Source organism: Anguilla anguilla, chromosome 7, assembly GCF_013347855.1.
Source record: "Anguilla anguilla isolate fAngAng1 chromosome 7, fAngAng1.pri, whole genome shotgun sequence".
NCBI lineage: Eukaryota > Metazoa > Chordata > Actinopteri > Anguilliformes > Anguillidae > Anguilla > Anguilla anguilla.
Window position 1 is genome coordinate 35773625 of NC_049207.1, and position 19493 is coordinate 35793117.

A 19493-nucleotide genomic window follows, 5' to 3' on the forward strand; every position below is an offset into this window, starting at 1 on the left:
CCATTGGCTGAAGGAACCTTTTAGTTCCTGGTAAAGTAGTTCCTGGGACTGAAAGTTCTGGGTAATTTTGGTGGAAACGCGGCTATACAAGTTTCATTTGAAGTTATTATGAAAATAAATTGGTTTGCGGCTGCATATTTTCAAACATGGCGGTTGAAAATGAACACAAAAAAATGCTGCGAGTACTTGACCAATCAGAAATGTTCAGCGCTGCAAGCTCCACCCAAAAGGTTCCTGTACTTTCGGAAAGTACTACCCCCCGAGCAGGAACTTTTTGGGGGGTAAAATAAAGCCCCAGGAACTAAATTTAGACCCTAGTTCCTGCGGTGGAAACGCACTGAGTTCCTCAAAAGGTTCCTAGTTCCGGGGTAAAGTTCCTGCGGTGGAAACGCTGGCGTGGCCCAGGTGCTAACTGACTGACGTCACACAGGCGACTCTGGTTGGATCCGGTTGGATGTCTGGGAAGTGAGGTCCAAAAACACACCTGCAATTACTGCTTTTCGCCATTAGTACCGCCAAAGAGAACGAAACAGAAATCTTCGAGATTGTAACTTTAAATTTTAAAATTGGAATAAAGTGCCTACATCACCTTGAAAATGAAAACAAAGGGGACATTTGGGTTTTTTAATTTGAATTACGTCATGGTTTTTGCGCACATCAAATTAAAACGAATTGTAATTGTTGATTTGCATTTTCATTTGAATTTTGTCGCAGACATGCTTCAATACTTTGCATCGTCGCCACCAGCCAAAATCAGGTTGTGTTTCTGAAGCTCAGTTCCTGGTCTTGTTGTGAGATGTGTCTCACAAGGGCCAGTGCGGCTGAGTGGTTTCAGCCAGCTATTTCAATGTAAGTAAATGGTAAAAATACGATCGACATATGAAATGTTAGAAATTTTCCTTTCCAAAATTTTAAAGTATATCTCAAGAAGTTAAAAATAGGAGAAAATCAAAGATGACAGATTATTTGGGTCCAAAAGACAAATGAGCTGTGAGCTGGTATCAGTGGGTATTGAACACATATTAATATTAAATAGTTAAGGTTATGAATAATATATTACACCTTATAATGTTTAATGTGCTATAATATTGCCTACTATGTTAAATAGCCTACTGATCGGTATTTCTAAAATTATTAACAAAACAAAATGACCGAAGTAGTAGTACAGCCCTGCCATTGGGTGGCAGTAAACAATGTTCGTATGATAAAAATTTCAGAAACCCCCACAGCAGAAGAAGGAGGAAGAGACGTCACTTTGTTTTGTGTGCCAGCTGATCTGGCACACAAGGCGCTCCTCCAACATCAGCAACTGAGCCGAAAGGACAACGGCAACAATCTTTCAACTCATATGCTGTGATCCACCGGCTGTAGATTAAAAAAGTTACAGCAATCAGTAGACACGGCAACATGCATTCTAAGAGGAAATGCGGTCTGTAATTCACTAGGCTGCGAAGACAGTGGACAGCCAAATATTGCGGTGCTGTTTTATTTTAGACATTCGCCCGACAGAAACAACTTCTGAAAATGGTGGACACCGAGAGACTGTACATTTGGCCCTAAGGCCTTGCAGTTGCGGTAATCGGAAATCATTGATCTTTTCGTAACCGGGAGGCGTTCGGTTTTGTCATTTTTAGGTAGCTGTTTACTTGCTCTAGATGCGATAGGCGAAGCGGTGTATTGCAAATGGAGATCGAATAATTAGGAGACTGTTAGACTCCCATCCAATGCAAAGTTGCCAAGTCGTAGGCGGATATTACAGACAATTGTAAAATAGCCTATTCCTATTGGAAAGGGAAAATGTGGTTGAAACTATTTTTTTTGCTACTATATTTTTTGGTGTTGTTCGTTCTGGCTAGGTTTTTTGAGGCAATTGTCTGGTATGAAACGGGTATATTTGCCACTCAGCTGGTGGATCCCGTAACACTCAGCTTCAAGAAGCTGAAAACGATTCTAGAATGCCGTGGTTTGGGATACTCTGGACTTCCAGAGAAGAAGGATGTCCGGGAGCTGGTCGAAAAATCTGGTGAGTTGGCTGTTTCTCCTGTAGAGTCACAGCCTACATTTTATACTGCTAAAAGAAACGACATTAAAAACAAGGCAATTTTGAGGGGGAAAAATTCGAAGGAATCGGTAAGAATGGTTCCCCTTATGTATGATTCATTGCGGTAATGTAGCATTAGCAAATAACCTTGCATTTAAGTGGTACGCTAGGGTACCCAGCTAAGTTTTCGCATTCAAAACGTAATACATATAAACTAAACAACCACCAAGCGTTAAAAAATTCTTAGAGCGGATGTCGTAATGGTGTTTTCAAACGAGCATTTCCCTGATGTGCTTATATTTCGACCAGTGGCTCCCAAACCAGCTCTGTCCTCGGACCCCCTGTGTATGCTGGTTTTTGTTCCAACTACAGTTGCATTCCCAGAATTTTAATAAGCTGCTAATTTTTCTTAATTAGGTGCTTTTCATGTTGAGATGTATTATTTACCCTCTTAAGCCACATTACCAGAAATATCTTTGCATACACGAAGAATAAAATTCCCATGTTGATATTGTTCTACATTGGAAACAATTAAAAAGAGATCATTTTTTGATCAGTCAAATACAGAGGTATATCATTAGGCTCTTAATTAGCTTGTTGAACTCGTGTTTAATTTCTTTTTTTTTCTTTAAACTTTTAAACACAATGCAGGTTTGTCTCATTTTCTTTTGTTTTTGAATTCTTCATTATCTTCCAGCTGGTTCGTTTTAGTGGCCAGGGGTCCACACTTTCACCCATTTGGAGCCTATCGATTAACCTCAGTTTTTAATTTGAAGTTTTAGGTCTATTTGCAGTTGTTTGGAATTTAGTAGGCTACAGTTACAGTAACCACAATGTGAACATGGTGATTTCGTTCCTGATGGAATGCATACCTATTTCGGACATTATCTGGCTCAAGAGGGTACATAATCCCTCTAAACGCAAAAAACACCCAATTAAGAAAAAATATGTTAAAATTATGGGATTGCGATTGTAATTGGAACGAAAACCACCGTATAAAGGGAGTCCCAAGAACCACGTTTGTGAACCCCTGATGCGTTCGGTGTGTGTTGTAGCGCGTTTTATTTGACACACGGAACAAGCAATTACGAGAAATTAAATTGAATAGGCTGTTTAATTTAACATTTTTTACGACTTGGAGTTGATAGCAGTCCCTACATACGTTTTAAAGTGAATGGAATGAATAATAAGTGGTTAGAAAAAAAAACAAAATGGGCTAAATTTCACGTTGATAAATTGTTGGTATTTAGGCTACATTTGCACACTGATATTCTAGCATGTTTAGTGTTGTTTTAGTCAAACCATTCGTTTTAGAAAATTCTAACAAGTCGTGCAACAATTTCACTTGATCATGAAGTAGCTAAGTCCCAGAAATGTTTAACTCTAATAGTGTTTATCATGGTAATAGAGTTGGTGCTACTACTCTGCAGTTGCTGTTTAATTTCAAACATCTTTCCCCCAGTATCAAATTGATCAGTGCTCAACAATCTCAATAATATGCTTAATATGTTCTGTAAAAACTGAGTGGAGCAAAGGCACAGATGTTCAAATTGTGTTCACTGTTTAGCGTAGCAATTGGTTTTGCTAACTATGGCATTTGAGCATGTCAGTCTGAGTGAAAATAATGCAATGAATAAAGGCCTTCTTTCTCGTGGTTTACAGGCGACTTAATGAAGGGAGAGCTGTATTCCGCACTGAAGAATGAGGAAGAGCAGGCAGAGGCCTCCTCCAGCACCACCTTCAGTGGCGAGATGCACTTCTATGAGCTGGTGGAGGATACCAAGGATGGTATCTGGTTAGTTCAGGTAAAGCTGGTTTTATTTATTTATTGATTGCTGTAGCGTTTAGCAAAGACTTTCATTTTGAAGCCTGTGTTTTTGTCCATCTCCCCATATCAAAATCAGTTGGACTTGGTTTCACTGATCATGTACATCATGGCTAGATAGACATTGATCTAACATCCAACATGTTTTTCAACCGATTTGGTTAGGTAGCACATTAACATCAGTAGGCCTACATGTTAAATTTAACGTACAAACTAGTGTGACAGACAGCCAGTTGCTGCATTTGAGATTAAAAGCAGACATATTTCGTAATGGTGTTGTTTATCCATTCCTGGGTTAACGAAATATGTTGTATGAACTTGTTTTAACACACAGAGACTTTATTTCTATGTAGTGGCTATCTGGTTAATTTTAGTTCCAGACAATGATGCACAAAGAACTTGCCAATTGCATGTGGTCAGTACATTGGATATTATCTGTTCAGTGAAAGTGATTTGACAGATAGCATGAGAGCAAATGAGCCTTTATCTCATTTAAAAATGAAGAGGAGTAAAGGTGAATTTGTCAGTTTATCAATTGATAAAATCTGACTTCATGATCTCCAACACTGATGTTACATGTCATTCACATGTTGAGGATTTCACTCATCCAATTATATACAGAGTAGTACTGTAGTTAGCATAATAGAATTATTTAGTGAATAAATGCATCTCAGCTGGAAGTGGCAGTTGGGGGCACAGATTCCTTTTGGAAGAGGATGTACCCCCCAGTGAACACCTATTTGGCTCTCAAAACACTTGGGGATCCTTATTGATTGTACTAACTGCTCAAATTGTAGAAACTGTCTGATGTCTTTTTCTAAAAACAAAGGTTGGTGAAGGAAATACCCTTCTTATTATGTCACAATATCCCTGCTTTTGTCTGCATGTTGAGCACTAATAATGGTAGAACTGTGGGTAACGTAAGTGACCATTATAGGATTAGGCTAATATCATATTCCAATTAAGTATATAAGAATACTGATTATTTGTTTTATTTTAATACCAGCCCGATTGTTATTGTATAATTTTTTAGTACATTTCCACATTTTCCTCTAAACAGCATCTACGGAACAAATAACATATTTGCAAAACAATTTTTTTACCATATGACTAGAGATTTACCATGATGTTACCTGATTTAATGCGCTAATTGACTTACCCCCAAACATTTGCAAGTTACAAAATTTTTTTTTTTTTGCGTGCAAACACCCTTTGGGTTAACTCATTTAAATAAGCAAAATCAAATAGTTTATCAAACATACAAATGTGAAGTGGGTCTGCACAATACAGTAGGCTGCTGCTGTAGTTCATTTGTGAAATCAGAAATCCCAGTTGTTGAAGGAAAATATAATTATTATACATTTGAAATACCAATGCAAAATCATTTGTCTACATGTTTTAGGTTGGTTTCATGATCAGGGTCAGGATTAGGCTATGAAGTTGATGCATGTATCGTAACAGCTTTTTCTGCCTGCATCTACAAAGAATCGCTGGTTAGTGAAGTTACACACTTAATCAATATTTGCAGTTAAGTAGAATTTTTTTCTCTTGTCATTAATGTATTGCTGTGGTGTTCTCTGTATAAGTATGTATGGCTGTTTAAAATACCCATCACATTTGAACATGTATTCAGTAATCTTTTGTATGAATTAATTTTTTTTATTACATGCATTGTTATTTTTGGTTTATTGACTTTGACAAGTTTAGTCCACCTGAATTGCACTGGCCAATTATAAATGGTATTAGGGCGCTAAAGTGAGAATACTGTATAAATGAAAGAAAGGCAAGCTTGTGACAAATTTTATGTTTTTAGTTTAATTATTCAATATTTTCCAAAATAGATTGGATACTGGTGAGAATGGCCTTCAGCTGCAAATAAATTCCAGTTTCCCCTCTTACATGTATGCTTTTTTGGTCTAATTTCATCATTGTTTGCATGATCAATGGTATGGCAGGTATTTTAAGACCATAATCCATACCTCATTAGTCAACACCAATTAGCATCCTTATGAGTCAGACTTGGCCATTCAAATGTTAAACATTCCATGATTCAAAGTAATAATTTCATGATTACAAATCCCAGAATTTTGCTACACAAAAAACCTATGGGTTCTTATAAAGCATTTTATTTTTTAGCCACAATTTAATAAGTGATGAAGTAGCGCATTCAAGGGTAATACACATTTGAGTGGTTAGACAATTAGTGTGTCTTCCATATCTGCCCAACAAGAAAGGTTTGTACATATTAACAGTAAAGCGTGCCTGATTAATGACCATCTGCCATTGCAAGCAATAGATTTTGCTAACTCCACCGCTTATGTTTTTTTGTTACTTAATGGAGAACCCTTTATACATCACTGTGTCCAGGTACTTTAGGTATGCAGTCTGATAATTCACTTAAAAGGAATATGAATATGGCATTCACTTGGGCATTATATACAGTGCTGTGCAAATTGCCTCCTTCCAGATTTCAGCCAGTCATAATATAGATTTCCTATATTATTGCGTATTTGTCACATTGAATGGTTTCAGATCTCTAGACAAAATGTAATATTAGACAAAGTGAGTAAACACAAAACACATTTTTGTTATTTTATTTATTAAATGAAAAATGTTATCAAACGCCCATATCACCCATGTGAAGAGGTAATTGCTCCTTTAGTAACTCAATCAACCAGTTAATCAAATTTAATTGTTAATTTGATTCAGCTGATTGGACACAGCCAGGCTTGATTGCAGCCAGCCCTGTTGAATCTAAACCTCACTCATATTGAACCTTACCTTCAGAGTGAAGTAGTCGCCACAAAGTTCCTACAATCGCACTATGGCCCGAATAAAGGAAAAAAAGGCTCTGGGACTCCACAGAACCACAGTGAGAACCATTATCTTCAAATGGAGAACACTTGGAGTAGTGGTGAATCTTCTCAGGATAGGCCAGCCTGCCAAAATTTCACCAAGGGTGCAGCGACTGTTCATGACTCCACTCCAGAAATAGACTGGGCAAAAATGGGATTCATGGGAGAGTAGCAAGGCAGAAACCACTGCTAACATCAGTGTTCCCAAGCATACCTCAAGATCAACCATTTTACTGTTTTGCTGTGAACATCTTGGTCTCCAGACCTCAGCCCAATCGAAAATATGATTTTAATTAAACACAAGTGAAGTGAAGGATCTAAAGGAGCTGTATATGGAGGAATGGTTAAAAACATCGTCCTAGATATGAATGCTACCACAGACCACAGTAGTGCTCCTGAAAACTGAAAATGGGTTTAAATACTTGTGCCACTTGATTTATCATTTTAGAAGAGTGTCGTTTTGGTAAAGTGAATCATTATTGAAGTAGAATATTTTGTTCAAGTTTGGGAATGTAAATGTAGGCAATTATTTATTTTTTTACAGTCTTCAACTTCATCAAAGGTGTGAATAATTATGAAGGACACCCAGAGTGGTGTGTGTATGTAAATATGGCTAAAAGGGTACTGTAAATATAATTGCTACAGCAGCTGGCTTTGCACATTTAGGAGAATGTATGGTGGTCTGAGCTCTACTCAACTGTTGAAGGGTGAAAACCTTGGCTGATTTAACATGGAATTACCCTGCTGGTAATTACTCAGTTATCAGCACTGCACACTTTCAGTGGTGCACCTGCATTCTCTTCTGCTAAATTCTCTCCAGAACGAGAAAAGCCAGTCGCACATGTCAAATGCCCTGAGGGACAGTTTCTTCGGTATGTGTGCTTGTCAGATTCCATTTATTCACTTTTTTCTTTGTACTTTTTCCAGAAATAGTTTGTAGTGGCTAGTGTCAGCAAGAATGTATTATGCAATAGAGGGGTGATTTACTGATCCGAGTTATGTATAAATCCCTTGTGAAGTTTTTCAATTTTCTAGTATTTTTGTTGTAAAATAGCAGCGGAGCTAACATCTGCATAAAACAAAATAAAGCTACAGTCACGATTTTAAAAAAACTTTTGCCTGATATTGCAACATGCGCTTGTACGTATATATGTCCAAAACAAGAACATTACATGTATCCTTCAATTGGCTTGTGAACCCTTAACTTGGTGGATGTCATACTCACCTTTCCAATACGTTATTATGTTTTCAAAGCTAGAATGGGAAGAACATCTGATGCCATTACATGGTTTGGGTCAGTGAATGTTCGTACATTAAGAAATAGTAATCTGAATTTTGGTGAAGTAATATATCATCACTCTTTACATCAAACCCACTTCTGGAGTTTGTGTTCATAAAGCTGTATTATTGCTTCATTTGACCATTTTTAATTATTTCCTTAAACTTGTTGATTGGTATTTGCAGGCATAAATAAGATACATATAAAGTCTAAATTGCTATTTACTTTCATTAGATTTTCTTCTTAGGAATTTCTGTGGGTGCTAATAATTGTGACATGTTGATAAAAATGTTTCTTGATGAAGAAACAATTTACCAAACACCTGAACAATTTTACCTCTTAAAGATTAAATTGCTCTCATATTTGATCAAGCTGACAAGCAACATTTTTTCATCTTTAACCAAGGCACAAACAATTCTGGAAGGCATTGTATATACTGAAACCTGACATCATGGTAATTGTCTAGGCCTGATTCTGTTACATGTAAATTTTTTCAATGTTAATTTGGTATTAGTGTAAAACAGGTGGTCATTTCGTGTTTGAAATGCATCTATGTTCTGCTAAAAGCAGATATTTATAAAGATGTCATTCTGGAGGAGGGGGTGATGAGATGACATGAAGATTGTCACAAATCTTTATTGAAACTGCTGTTAAAGCCAAATATTATGGGCTGAATTCAATCAAATGCACTTGGACTGATTGAGTGCTGATGCCATTCAAACAAACCTTTAATCTGGCATCTTATCTAAATAAAGGCACTTTAGCACTATCCCAAGAAAGCAAGTGGAGGTCAGAGGTGCAGTATGTACCAATGAAAATTAGTTTTCATATAACACCTCTGGTTATAATTAATCAGTCAGACCACTATGAAATATTCATCTTTTTATATTAAGAGCTTTATTTGGGTTACACGTTTTCAAGCGTGCTAAATTCAGTTCAGTGTTTTCCAAAGCACAAAAACATATGAATTAGTAGGAAAACACCTGCAACTTGACTTTCTATCTTCCTGGTAATGTGATGAAAAACATTTTTCCAGCTCATTTGTTTACATAAGAAGGCACCAGGACAAGGTCAAATTGCTTGTGTTCATTACAAGCATTATGTAATGTTTTAATCTACTATTGTGTAAAGACACAGTGAGGTTTCTGTTTTGGTTTCATTGCATCTGCAGTTTTGTGACATTGAATTTACTTCCAGAAAGCCATTTTGTTCATGACAGACTTATTTCTTTGACCCATTGAAATGTTGATTTGAGGATGCACAATATTGTTCAGGCATGAAAAGATACCAAAAGACAAGAGCGAGAACGTAGTTGTATGATTTCCCTGTTGCAATAGCTATTATTTTAATATTTATTTTGAATCTACACGTTGATGCTTTTCTATTGCAGAGTTAATTTGTCAAAGAAACTGTGTCTTGAGGGTTTCTCATAATTGGAGTTTTATATTGGAACTGATGTTAAATATAAGCATTTTAGTAATAGCCTGTCCAAGCTCATTGATGTACAACATTCTTCATTTTAATCTCACACACACACACACACACACGCAGACACACACATTTTCTTCTGCAAGCAGAGGTATGTATCTAAGCTTAACCAGGTGTCCACTGCAGTGCACATACTGTATCTATGACGTGCTAAATATGCTCATCATTATTCAACACATGAGAATACCACTAAAAACCTGCTGCAGTATTCATTCATTATGGGGAACACTGTAACCCAGTTGTATTTTAATGGTTCATTTTTGAATTTCACACACAACTGGAGACTTATGGCATGAGCTTGCACCAAATCATAACAATTAGTCTATATCAGTAAAGGCCACTATTAATATCCTTTGATAGTGATTGATGTTCTAATTCGGCAACTTATCATTTAGTCACTGTGGTTGGGAAATTCTCTGTGCAGATTTTTTTTTGCTTACATCCACTATCTTGTTAGTTGGGTGTAGATGTACAGGTAGCACTTGTGGCAGCGGGTAGCCTGTTTCCAGGCACCTGGCCTGCAGTACAAGGTTTCAGAAATTTAATGTTGTGATCTTGACAGCCCGGTTTGGGTGGGAGGCAATTTCTGGAGCAAATGGTTTGCTAGCCTAATTGCAATGTGTGGGTAGTGTGGAGCTCTAAGTTCTGTCTCTACCCTGGGCAATCAGGCAACCATTGGTGTTAATCCCTGAATATGATGATATAGTTCTATGTACTGTATATTTTTTAAACTTGTATTAACATGTATTAATACCTTCATTGTTACATTAGACTCATTAATACATCAGGTATAAGTGCATTTAGTGATATACAGTTGCAAGAAAGAGTTTGTGAACCCTTTGGAATTACCTTGATTATTTGCTCATTAAATGTGGTTTGATCTTAATTTAAGTCACAAAAATAGCCAATTCTGTCTATTATTCTGTCACGTGTAATAACACAATCAGTGAAACTTCATGTCTTTCTTGAATACATTGTCTAAACATTCACAGTTCAGGCTAGAAAATGTATGTGAACCCTTGTATCTAGTTAACTGGTTGGACCACTTTAGCAGCAGTAACCTCAACCTTGTCCTATAGCTGCCGATCAGAATTGCACAATGGTTAGGAGAAATTTTAGACCATTCCTCTGTACAGATGAAGATGCTTCAGTTCATTCATATTTCTTGCATGAACACCCCTCTTCATGTCATGCCACAACATCTCAGTTGGGTTAAGGTCTGGACTTGGTCATTCCAAAACATAGGCTAAATCTTTTTCTGTTTAAACTTAGGTTACTCAGGTGTTTCGTGTCATTGTCTTGTGGCATCACCCAATTATTGAGCTTCAGCTTCATTCTCCTGTAAAACTTTTGAATTCAAAATTTTGAATTCTTTGATCTCTCAATGATTGCAAGCTGTTGAGGCCCTGAGGCAGCAAAGCAGCCCAAAACCATGGTGGTCCCTCCACCATGCTTCACAGTGGGGATGAGGTTTTGGTGTTGGTGAGCAGTGCCTTTTCTCTCCAAATGTAGCTTTGTGCATTTCTGCCAAAAAGTTAAACTTTTGTCTCCATCTGTTTGTAGAATATTGTCCCAGAAGTGTTGCGGAACATGCAGGTGGTATTTTGAAACTTGATGTGCAGCAGTGGGGTTTTTTTTGGAGAGCAGTAGTTTCATCTGTGGTGTCCTCCCATGAATACCATTCTTATTTAGTGTTTTTCTTATAGTGGACGTATGAACAGAGGGTTCTGCAGGTTCTTTGCTGTTACCCTAGGGTTCAGCATTGCACGCTGCACTTTGCCGTGATCTTTGCAGGATGCCCATTCCCAGGGAGAGGAGCAATAGTGAAGTCATTTCCTTCATTTGCAGACAACTTGTCTTATTTTGGTTTGTTGAACACCCAGGCCTTTAGAAATTATTTTGTAGCGTTTCCAGCTTTATGCACCTCTACAGTTCTTCTAAGATCCTCAGAAAATTGTTTTGATCAGGGCATGGTTCACATGAACAGAGAAGAGCAGATTGTAAGTAACCAAGCTTTGTGTCCAACCCACACCTCCATTCTCATCTCATTGATTGGAACACCTGATTCCAATTAGCCTAGCTTTTGGAGAAGTCATTAGCCTTGAGGTTCACATACTTTTTCCAACCTAGACTGTGAATATTTAAATGATGCATTTAGTATTGACAAGAAGCACAGTTATTTGTTTGTCATTAGTTTAACAGATTGAGTTTGTCCGTTATTGTGACTTACATGAAAATCGGACCAGATTTGATAAGTAATTAGTGCAGAAATCAAAGTAATTCCAAAGGGTTCATAATTTTTTTCTTGCAACTGTATAAAGGATGACATAAGACATGGGTTTGTAAATTCTGTTTTCATGTGACATGATGCATCCTGCTGTGTGCTTTCTGTTGCATTGCCCCTTGTCTGTGGAAGAGATTTTCTTGCCATCTCAGAGCAGCACAGACTCCATCATTTTTGAACCTCCTCTTAGACCTAAAAACTGGCTCGTGATTTTTGTTCGTCTTGCTTTTTGTTTTTTTCTGTTTTTCTTTGTTTTAAAAGCACTTTAAAATCACTTTATAAATGAATTCATAATTCATAATAATAATAATAATAATAATAAGACTGAAGGAGTTCTCTGAATGCAGCAACCTGAGGGATTTTCTATGTGTTTATCTGACAGTTGTGATTTTGACTCGGAGTTTATCATTTTTTCACAAGCAGATTTTTTTTGCATTCTCAGTGTGGGTATCCACTTTGTCTCCAAAAGCCTCCAGCCACAAAAATGTAGGAGATATTGTTACAATACATACACCTTTGTGTGTATAGAAACACTTGGAACATGGCACCATGACCCAGGTTACAGAAAGCAGGCTGTAGACATTGGTTTGATACATGTCAAATAAAACTAATCTCTTTCCACAGGTGATAGCCAAAGACAGACACCCTCTAGTGAGTAAAGCCAACTGGGGGAAGATGGTCAAAAAGGTCTCTCAGTTTGGCATTCGGACCGGCACTTTCAACTGCTCTAGCGACTCCAGGTGAGCCCAAACTGTATGGTTTGCTACGGAATTTTTTCTCTCTATGCTTTGCTACTGAAAGGTACCATATAACTAGTTATAAAAAGATATGACCATTGTAGTTTTCCCTTAGTCCTTTGATACACAAATTAATCTAGAAGTTCTCAATTAATTTTGTTTGTTGGAAATTAGTATTTAAGTATGAATCCTGGGTAAACATTTGGACAAAATGTTTTGTTTAACTATACACTTACCCTTGTTTTTATTTGCTTGTAGAACCTCTCAAAGTGCTGTTCATTAAAAAGGTTTGCTATTTGAAGCCTTATAGTTTGAATTGTAGTTCATTTTGCCAAGACACAATGTATTAATTAGTGGTACTGTACTGTAGTTGCGCTTTGGCAACTGGTCATGATACCAGCAGGTTGGAATTATTTTGTAGAGGCATAGGTTTGTGCCCATGACCTAAAGGTATTTGTAGTGAAAAGAATACTAGCAATACAGATTGAAAAATGTTTTCAAAATCTCATTATGGAACCTTAGCGAAAGGTATCGTAGTAAAATAAAAATGGAAAAGTATGTAAAATTACTATAGTAATTAATACTAATTCACAGAAGTTCAGTGAAGACTAAGTTGGCTACCTTCTTTTGGCAATCTGCTTGGCAGATTGCCTTTTCAGAGTCAGTGTATTATCTTTCCCCTTCAGTGGCATTGGGAAGACCATCCCTTATAAATAACTGGGTCATCCTGAAATTGAGAAAAAAAAGAGTACCGTGTGATTCACATCGTTGACATGCTCTGTCTGGCAGTTTTTAATAAGGAAAATGATTTAAAGAATTTGTAGAACCATACATCCTCCTGAAGGTTAGTACTGATTGAATGTTTTATGACAGGCATGCAGGTTTCTTTTTATGATAAATTTCCTACGTTTAAGCAATTGTTGAAATAACTTTTTGAATGTCCTTTGGAAATAGATGGATCTGCTTACAGCCACACAGTCCACCTCGATCAGCAATCATCAACATTTTTAAAAGGGAGAGGCAAAACACCATTGGAAACATTTTGTCAAAATGTTTCTGACTTTAAAGTACCTGCATTTAGAAAAGATTCACACTTAACATGTTTATGGCCGGAAGATTCAAATGTCTGGGTGTGTTGCCTTCATCAGTGAGATGCAGTTGTATGCTGATGGGCCATCCTTATATACTTAACAGAATCACCATCCTGATTTACGTTCAGTGCAAGTTCAGTGCAACTCTTTTTTTAACTCAAAGAGCTGAAATAGTAGTGAAATCTATTTCTATTTAAAATGACCTTTTAAACAGAAATCTTTTAAGTCTAAAATGTCACGAATAATAGTCTAAACTACCAATTTGTCAGGGATCTCAGCCCTATGTACAATGCCTTTTACTGTATAAATAAAGTTATTCAGTCTGTAGGTGTTAGAGGTGTATCTTTACCCAGATACTGATTGTAAATGCACAAAATATTTTTAAATAATAATAATAATAATTTTTCTTCCTGAAGTTGCTCAGGAGATATTTGTAAGATGAGATTAGTGGATAAAGTGAGCATTAAATGGAAAGCAATGGTAATTTGTTATGCGATACTGATTGTAAATGCACAAAATATTTTTAAATAATAATAATTTTTCTTCCTGAAGTTGCTCAGGAGATATTTGTAAGATGAGATTAGTGGATAAAGTGAGCATTAAATGGAAAGCAATGGTAATTTGTTATGCGGAATAAAACGCATAAATGTTTTACTGAATTTCTGGACATGGTGACAGATTCTCATTTTTGACAAGAAACCTGCATAACAGACCATAGGTTTAGAAGCACATCCTTTTGCCCCTGGATGGTAAATCACTGTGGCACCCAATGTCACGTGTGTGTTCAGACAAGGTTATGATAAGGTGGTGAAAAAGCTTGGTCAGTGTCAAAGTATTGTGCAAGGTCACATATTTAAGTGCTTTTCATTATTGAGTGAACTGATTAAATATGGCGTTACTACAAAATTAGGTACAAAATTTGTGCTTTACAAAGGCCACTTACAGGCCACTTTTTTAAAGCATTCTTATTGATTACCAATAGAGGGCCTCAGTCTTTTATTTTTCACTTATCCGGGACACTGACATGACTGGACCAGGCAACGGTTGGTGCAGAAAGGGTGGACTGTTGTTTTTAGGCTTTTTGATTGAGCCAAAGGTATTGGTCTTTTCACCACCTCAACAGAATCATTACAAAGCGACCTGACCATGGTAATACTGTTTGTGCTCCTTGGAAACATTCTTTGAGATGTCATCACAGGATTACAACCCACAAACAGAGGGTTGATTTTCATCTCTCTTATGTTTGTGTACAGATTTTTGCTGAATAACCTTCTCAAATGACCATAATGAATCTAGCAGACTCAAAAAGTAATTTGCATGATCAAAAGTTAAATAAATGTTTGTACCATTCAAACATTTGTTCCATTGGGTGGCAAAAACACAGACATTTCCCCTGGAAGGTTGAAAATCAGTCACAAAGCTCACAGTTGGTGTCTTGCACTTGTTATTGTGACTAGGAGCCTTGTTTGAACATTTGTTTGAGTGTCAGAAACTTGTATACGCACTGGTATTTGTATACACAGTATATATTGCATACATTTGTAAAGACACTATTCCTAATTTGTGCTTGTGTACCAAAATTCGCCATCACTGGGGCCCACCTAAATTCCATGAATGTATATATCAGGACCTGGCAAGTAGATATTAAGACATTTTTTATGCATTAAAACTGGCATGTTCTCTGCTCTCTCCCCACAGGTACTGTCGGAAACGTGGCTGGCTGAAATCGACACTTATCATGTCTGTACCCCAGACCAACACTTCCAAAGGAAGAGTTATGCTTAAAGAGTATAACGGTAGGCGCGTGGAGACAGAGCACATCTTCAAGTGGATGACTGCTCATGTGGCGTCTCGGATCAAGACCCTCTGCACGCCGCGTGAGCTGGAGCAGGAGTGGCATGCTAGTGAGCACCATCCAGTGAAGATGTTCCTGTTTGCGGAGCTGGCCCAGCCACCAGCCTTCTTCTCTGCACTAAGCGTCAAGTTCACAGGGCGCATTGAGTTCATCTTTGTTGACACACGGGGCTGGGCCGCTGAGAGCCACCTGAAGGAGATTGGGGTGTCCCAGGTACCATCGTATGTGCTGAAGACCCCTGAAGGTATGTACCGATATGGGAACAGCACTGGGGAGTTCATCTCCCTCCATGCCATGGACACCTTCCTGCGCTCGGTTCAGCCTGAGGTCAATGACCTCTTTGTACTCAGCCTGGTCATGGTCAACCTGATGGCCTGGATGGACCTGTTTATCACGCAGGGTGCTACAGTCAAGCGCTTCGTAGTCCTCATCAGCACCCTGGGGACCTACAACTCTCTACTAATCATCTCCTGGCTGCCTATACTGGGCTTCCTGCAGCTGCCATACCTGGACAGCTTCTATGAGTACAGCCTGAAGCTGCTAAGGTATGCTGACACCACAGCACTAGCCTCTTGGGTGAGGGCTGACTGGACCTTCTACTCCTCCCACCCGGCACTTTTCCTCGGTACCTACCTTGGGCATGGCCTGCTCGTCGACTACTTTGAGAAGAAGAGACGGAGGAACAACAATGAAGATGAAATTAATGCCAACAACCTAGAGTGGCTGTCCAGCCTTTGGGACTGGTACACCAGCTACCTCATCCACCCCATCGCCTCCTTCCACAACTTCCCCAATGAATCTGACTGGGACGACGACCCAGACTTCCTCCTGGAGAGGCTGGCCTTCCCTGACCTCTGGCTCCACCCACTCATCCCCACCGACTATATCAAGAGCCTTGCCACCTGGCGCTTCAGGCGCCATGGCCACAGGAGGGCAGCTGGCAGTGGGGTGGATGAGGATGGCCTCTATGATGGTGGTGGCGAATCAGAAGGCGAGTCCAGGAGTGAGCAGGATGAATCATCTGACGACGAGCACGGTGGGGGTGAGGAAGTGTTGGCCTCAAGGTGCACGTGTGAGCATGAAGGTTTGGGAAGTGGAACTGGTTCAGAGGGAGGCGAAGGGTATGAAGCATGCAACATAAATGTTAGCGGAGAGGGCCGGGAGGCAGATTGGTGTTCCTGGCCTACTAGCATGCTGCGGTGCACGGAGTGTGTTGTGTGCCTGGAGAACTTTGCGGACAGTTGCCTCGTTATGGGGCTGCCGTGTGGTCACGTGTTCCACCAGCAGTGCATTGTGATCTGGCTGGCAGCCGGCCGGCACTGCTGTCCCGTGTGCCGATGGCCATCCTACAAGAAAAAACCTGACAGATTGCAGGAACAGCGCCCATAGAAGCAGGATGGGGCGTGCCGCTGGATCACTCTGGCCTGGGGAACAATCCTGCTTCCTGCACTTAACTTATCTTAATACTTGATGTGTCAATGTTAGTCTTTAGAGCTCTGTTAAACTGTTTTTCTTTTTGTGGTTTGAACCTTAGTTTTACTTTAGGGTGGACAGAAGGGAAAATAATATGGTATACAACAGAAGCACTAATGATTAAAAACATTTTTTACATTTGGTTGCCTTGACTTTAAAGGACATGAAAACATTTGGCTGTAGCAGAAAAACGCTTATGCGTTAAAACTATAATCTAAAGCTCATTGAACTAGCTGAAGCTAAGTCACACTTAAATAAGCTATCGCTTGCTCTCGCAAGGGAGCATTACGTAACCAGAAGTCTTAACTAATAAATCTACAGTTTTTTGCATTTGAAAATGTGGACAACCTTGAATCCAGGTTACTGTCATTTGGAATTCTTTCAGTCCAGTCATTTTCCTCATTTTACTCACTTCAGTTCTGTGTTTGTTTCCTTCCTGTTATGCATCCAGAAGCACAAGAAAGAAGCAGGGGTCAGTGTAAGAATATAGATTTCAATCATTACAATTAAAAGGAGTGAACTGCAACTAAGATCAGTGGCAGCGTTGGAGGTTTGCCTTCAGCTTGTACCGGTTCCTCCTTGCAACTTCACAGCTGAGATGGGGAGATTTAGTGCAGTGTGGTTGGGAATAGGGCTGCACTTAAGTGCTGTAAGATCTCTGCCCACACCTTTTCCTGGGCCGGAGCTCCGGTAAATAAAATAAGATACAAAGGTGCCTCTATTTAGCTGGGGGAGGAAGGCTGACAATCTCCACCTACCGGACATTGTCAGTAAGAAATACCGATAGCACCTGTTCCCCAATTTCTCACCCCACAATACTAAGCATCTAGGAGGCTCCTTTGACTGTCTTCACATGGCCATCATCATTTTCGGAAGCCATGCAAGAACTAATAAAATATGCACAGGATTAGAACATGTACATTAAATTTAAGGACTAAGTGCATTTTTTGTGGATTGCATAGTTCACTGTGTAAGGACCATCACAGAGCAGTAAGGACAAGCTCACACCTTAACCCTGAAAATTAGCACTACTTGCTTGTAATCTTAATCTATATTCTTGTGTATTTCATTTCTGAAAAACCAAAGGACCAGGTGCAATTCTCCAACACTAAGGGTGAAGGTAGCAGCTTCTGTTAAGCAGTGGTCATGCTTGTGCTGTTTTAATTTTTGGCATGAGGGAGATTGCTTTTGTTCTGTGACTTTCACACCTTAACTTGGCTTGTCTAAACATTTTCTCCAGTTTTGTTGGTCCTCATGTGGTAATGCAGGACACTTTGCTTTTCTCTCTGTACAGGATGCACGCTGGTCTGGTTTGTCCAGATGCATAATGTGGTTTTAGTCCAATCAGGAAAGCGTGTGTGATCTTGCTCAACGTGGTGGCAAATGCCACACTGGTTAGTGTCCGAAACTGCTTACTTACCTACTATTGAGTATACAAGTTGTATGCAACCTGTACACTCAATTGTATACAAGTAAGCTGTTTCAGACATGGCCCTGGTCTATCTTACCTGAGCCTGGAAAGGATTCAATGTCCCCAGTACTCTCTGCTTATGAACAAAAGAGTCTGGACACTTGGCTTCAAGGCCTTGTGTTTGCACATGACATTGCAATCTATGACCGAAGTTTGAAACCTGAAGGTGGATATTTATTGTGCAGAAATCACTATAGTTCAATGAATTTGCCCAAGACAAATATTAATTGTATGTTTAGGGTACTGATTTGTAGGAAAGAGCCAAATAGGTCTAGTATTTATATGAAATCATAATTGTATTTACACCAGACCTAATTTAATTACAAAATTCTTGAAATGCCCTCTGTTGTACCTTTGTGAACATGTGGAAAATGTTACTTATGAATGTTCAATAAATTACATCTATAGCAAGCTTTTTTTTTGGTTTTGTTCCCATGCACTAATGGCATGTTCAAATGCATGAGCAACATGCTTGCAACTAAATATTTCAAATTTTAGCATCCAAATCAGACAGCCAAAAAAGAGATCAAATTCTTCACACAGATTAAATTCTGCACATGTAAAAGGTATAAATGAAACCCCATGTGTTGGAAAAATATCTTTTTTAGTGATTTAATAGGTCTTGTGCAGGTGATTTTAGTAGTGTCTGTAAATGTTCAGTCATTTTCCCCCCATGCACCGGTAGGTCACTGCCATAGAGACTCATTTTGGATTCTTTACTTAATAGTGTCAAATCCGCAGGGAGCTCCAGGAAGGAGAGAAGTGGCTGCCTGCTTACAAGTACTGCTGTCCACACAGACTAACTGAAGACACCACAGTAGCGGCTGCCTGCTTAAAAGTACTGCTGTCCACATAGGCTAACTGAAGACACCACAGTAGCAGTGGCTTGTGAGGTGTTAGTCCCACACACACTCCCCAGGCCCCTTTTGTAGAAAAACCTCTGACAAACCTGAGCAGACTTTGGAATTGTCCCCCTGCCTTAGTCTCAGCTGCTTAAACTCTGTTTCAGAAATAGGGCACTGTCAGAGTCAGGAAAGTCATCCTCACAGAAAAACGGCAAGAAAATTTTCTTTTTATTTAACCATTGACAAGCA

At 38.8% G+C, this 19493-nt stretch overlaps 1 protein-coding gene across 1 annotated transcript; it reads left to right on the top strand.

Moving 5' to 3' along the window:
* The first annotated feature begins 1246 nt into the window (after positions 1-1246).
* On the top strand, positions 1247-18811 carry rnf103 (ring finger protein 103). Its single transcript, XM_035426472.1, has 4 exons — positions 1247-2023; positions 3704-3846; positions 12397-12512; positions 15299-18811. Exons 1-4 carry the CDS (start codon positions 1798-1800, stop codon positions 16842-16844), a joined length of 2031 nt encoding a protein of 676 aa, XP_035282363.1. The 5' UTR covers positions 1247-1797; the 3' UTR covers positions 16845-18811.
* Positions 18812-19493: the final 682 nt, after the last annotated feature.

Bases quoted from the DNA above. Each gene is read 5' to 3' on its own strand.
- rnf103 (XM_035426472.1), top strand. From the start codon at position 1,798: ATGTGGTTGAAACTATTTTTTTTGCTACTATATTTTTTGGTGTTGTTC. The intron at 3,847-12,396 runs GTAAAGCTGGTT...CTCTTTCCACAG, and splicing joins ATGGTATCTGGTTAGTTCAG to GTGATAGCCAAAGACAGACA. The intron at 12,513-15,298 runs GTGAGCCCAAAC...CTCTCCCCACAG, and splicing joins AACTGCTCTAGCGACTCCAG to GTACTGTCGGAAACGTGGCT.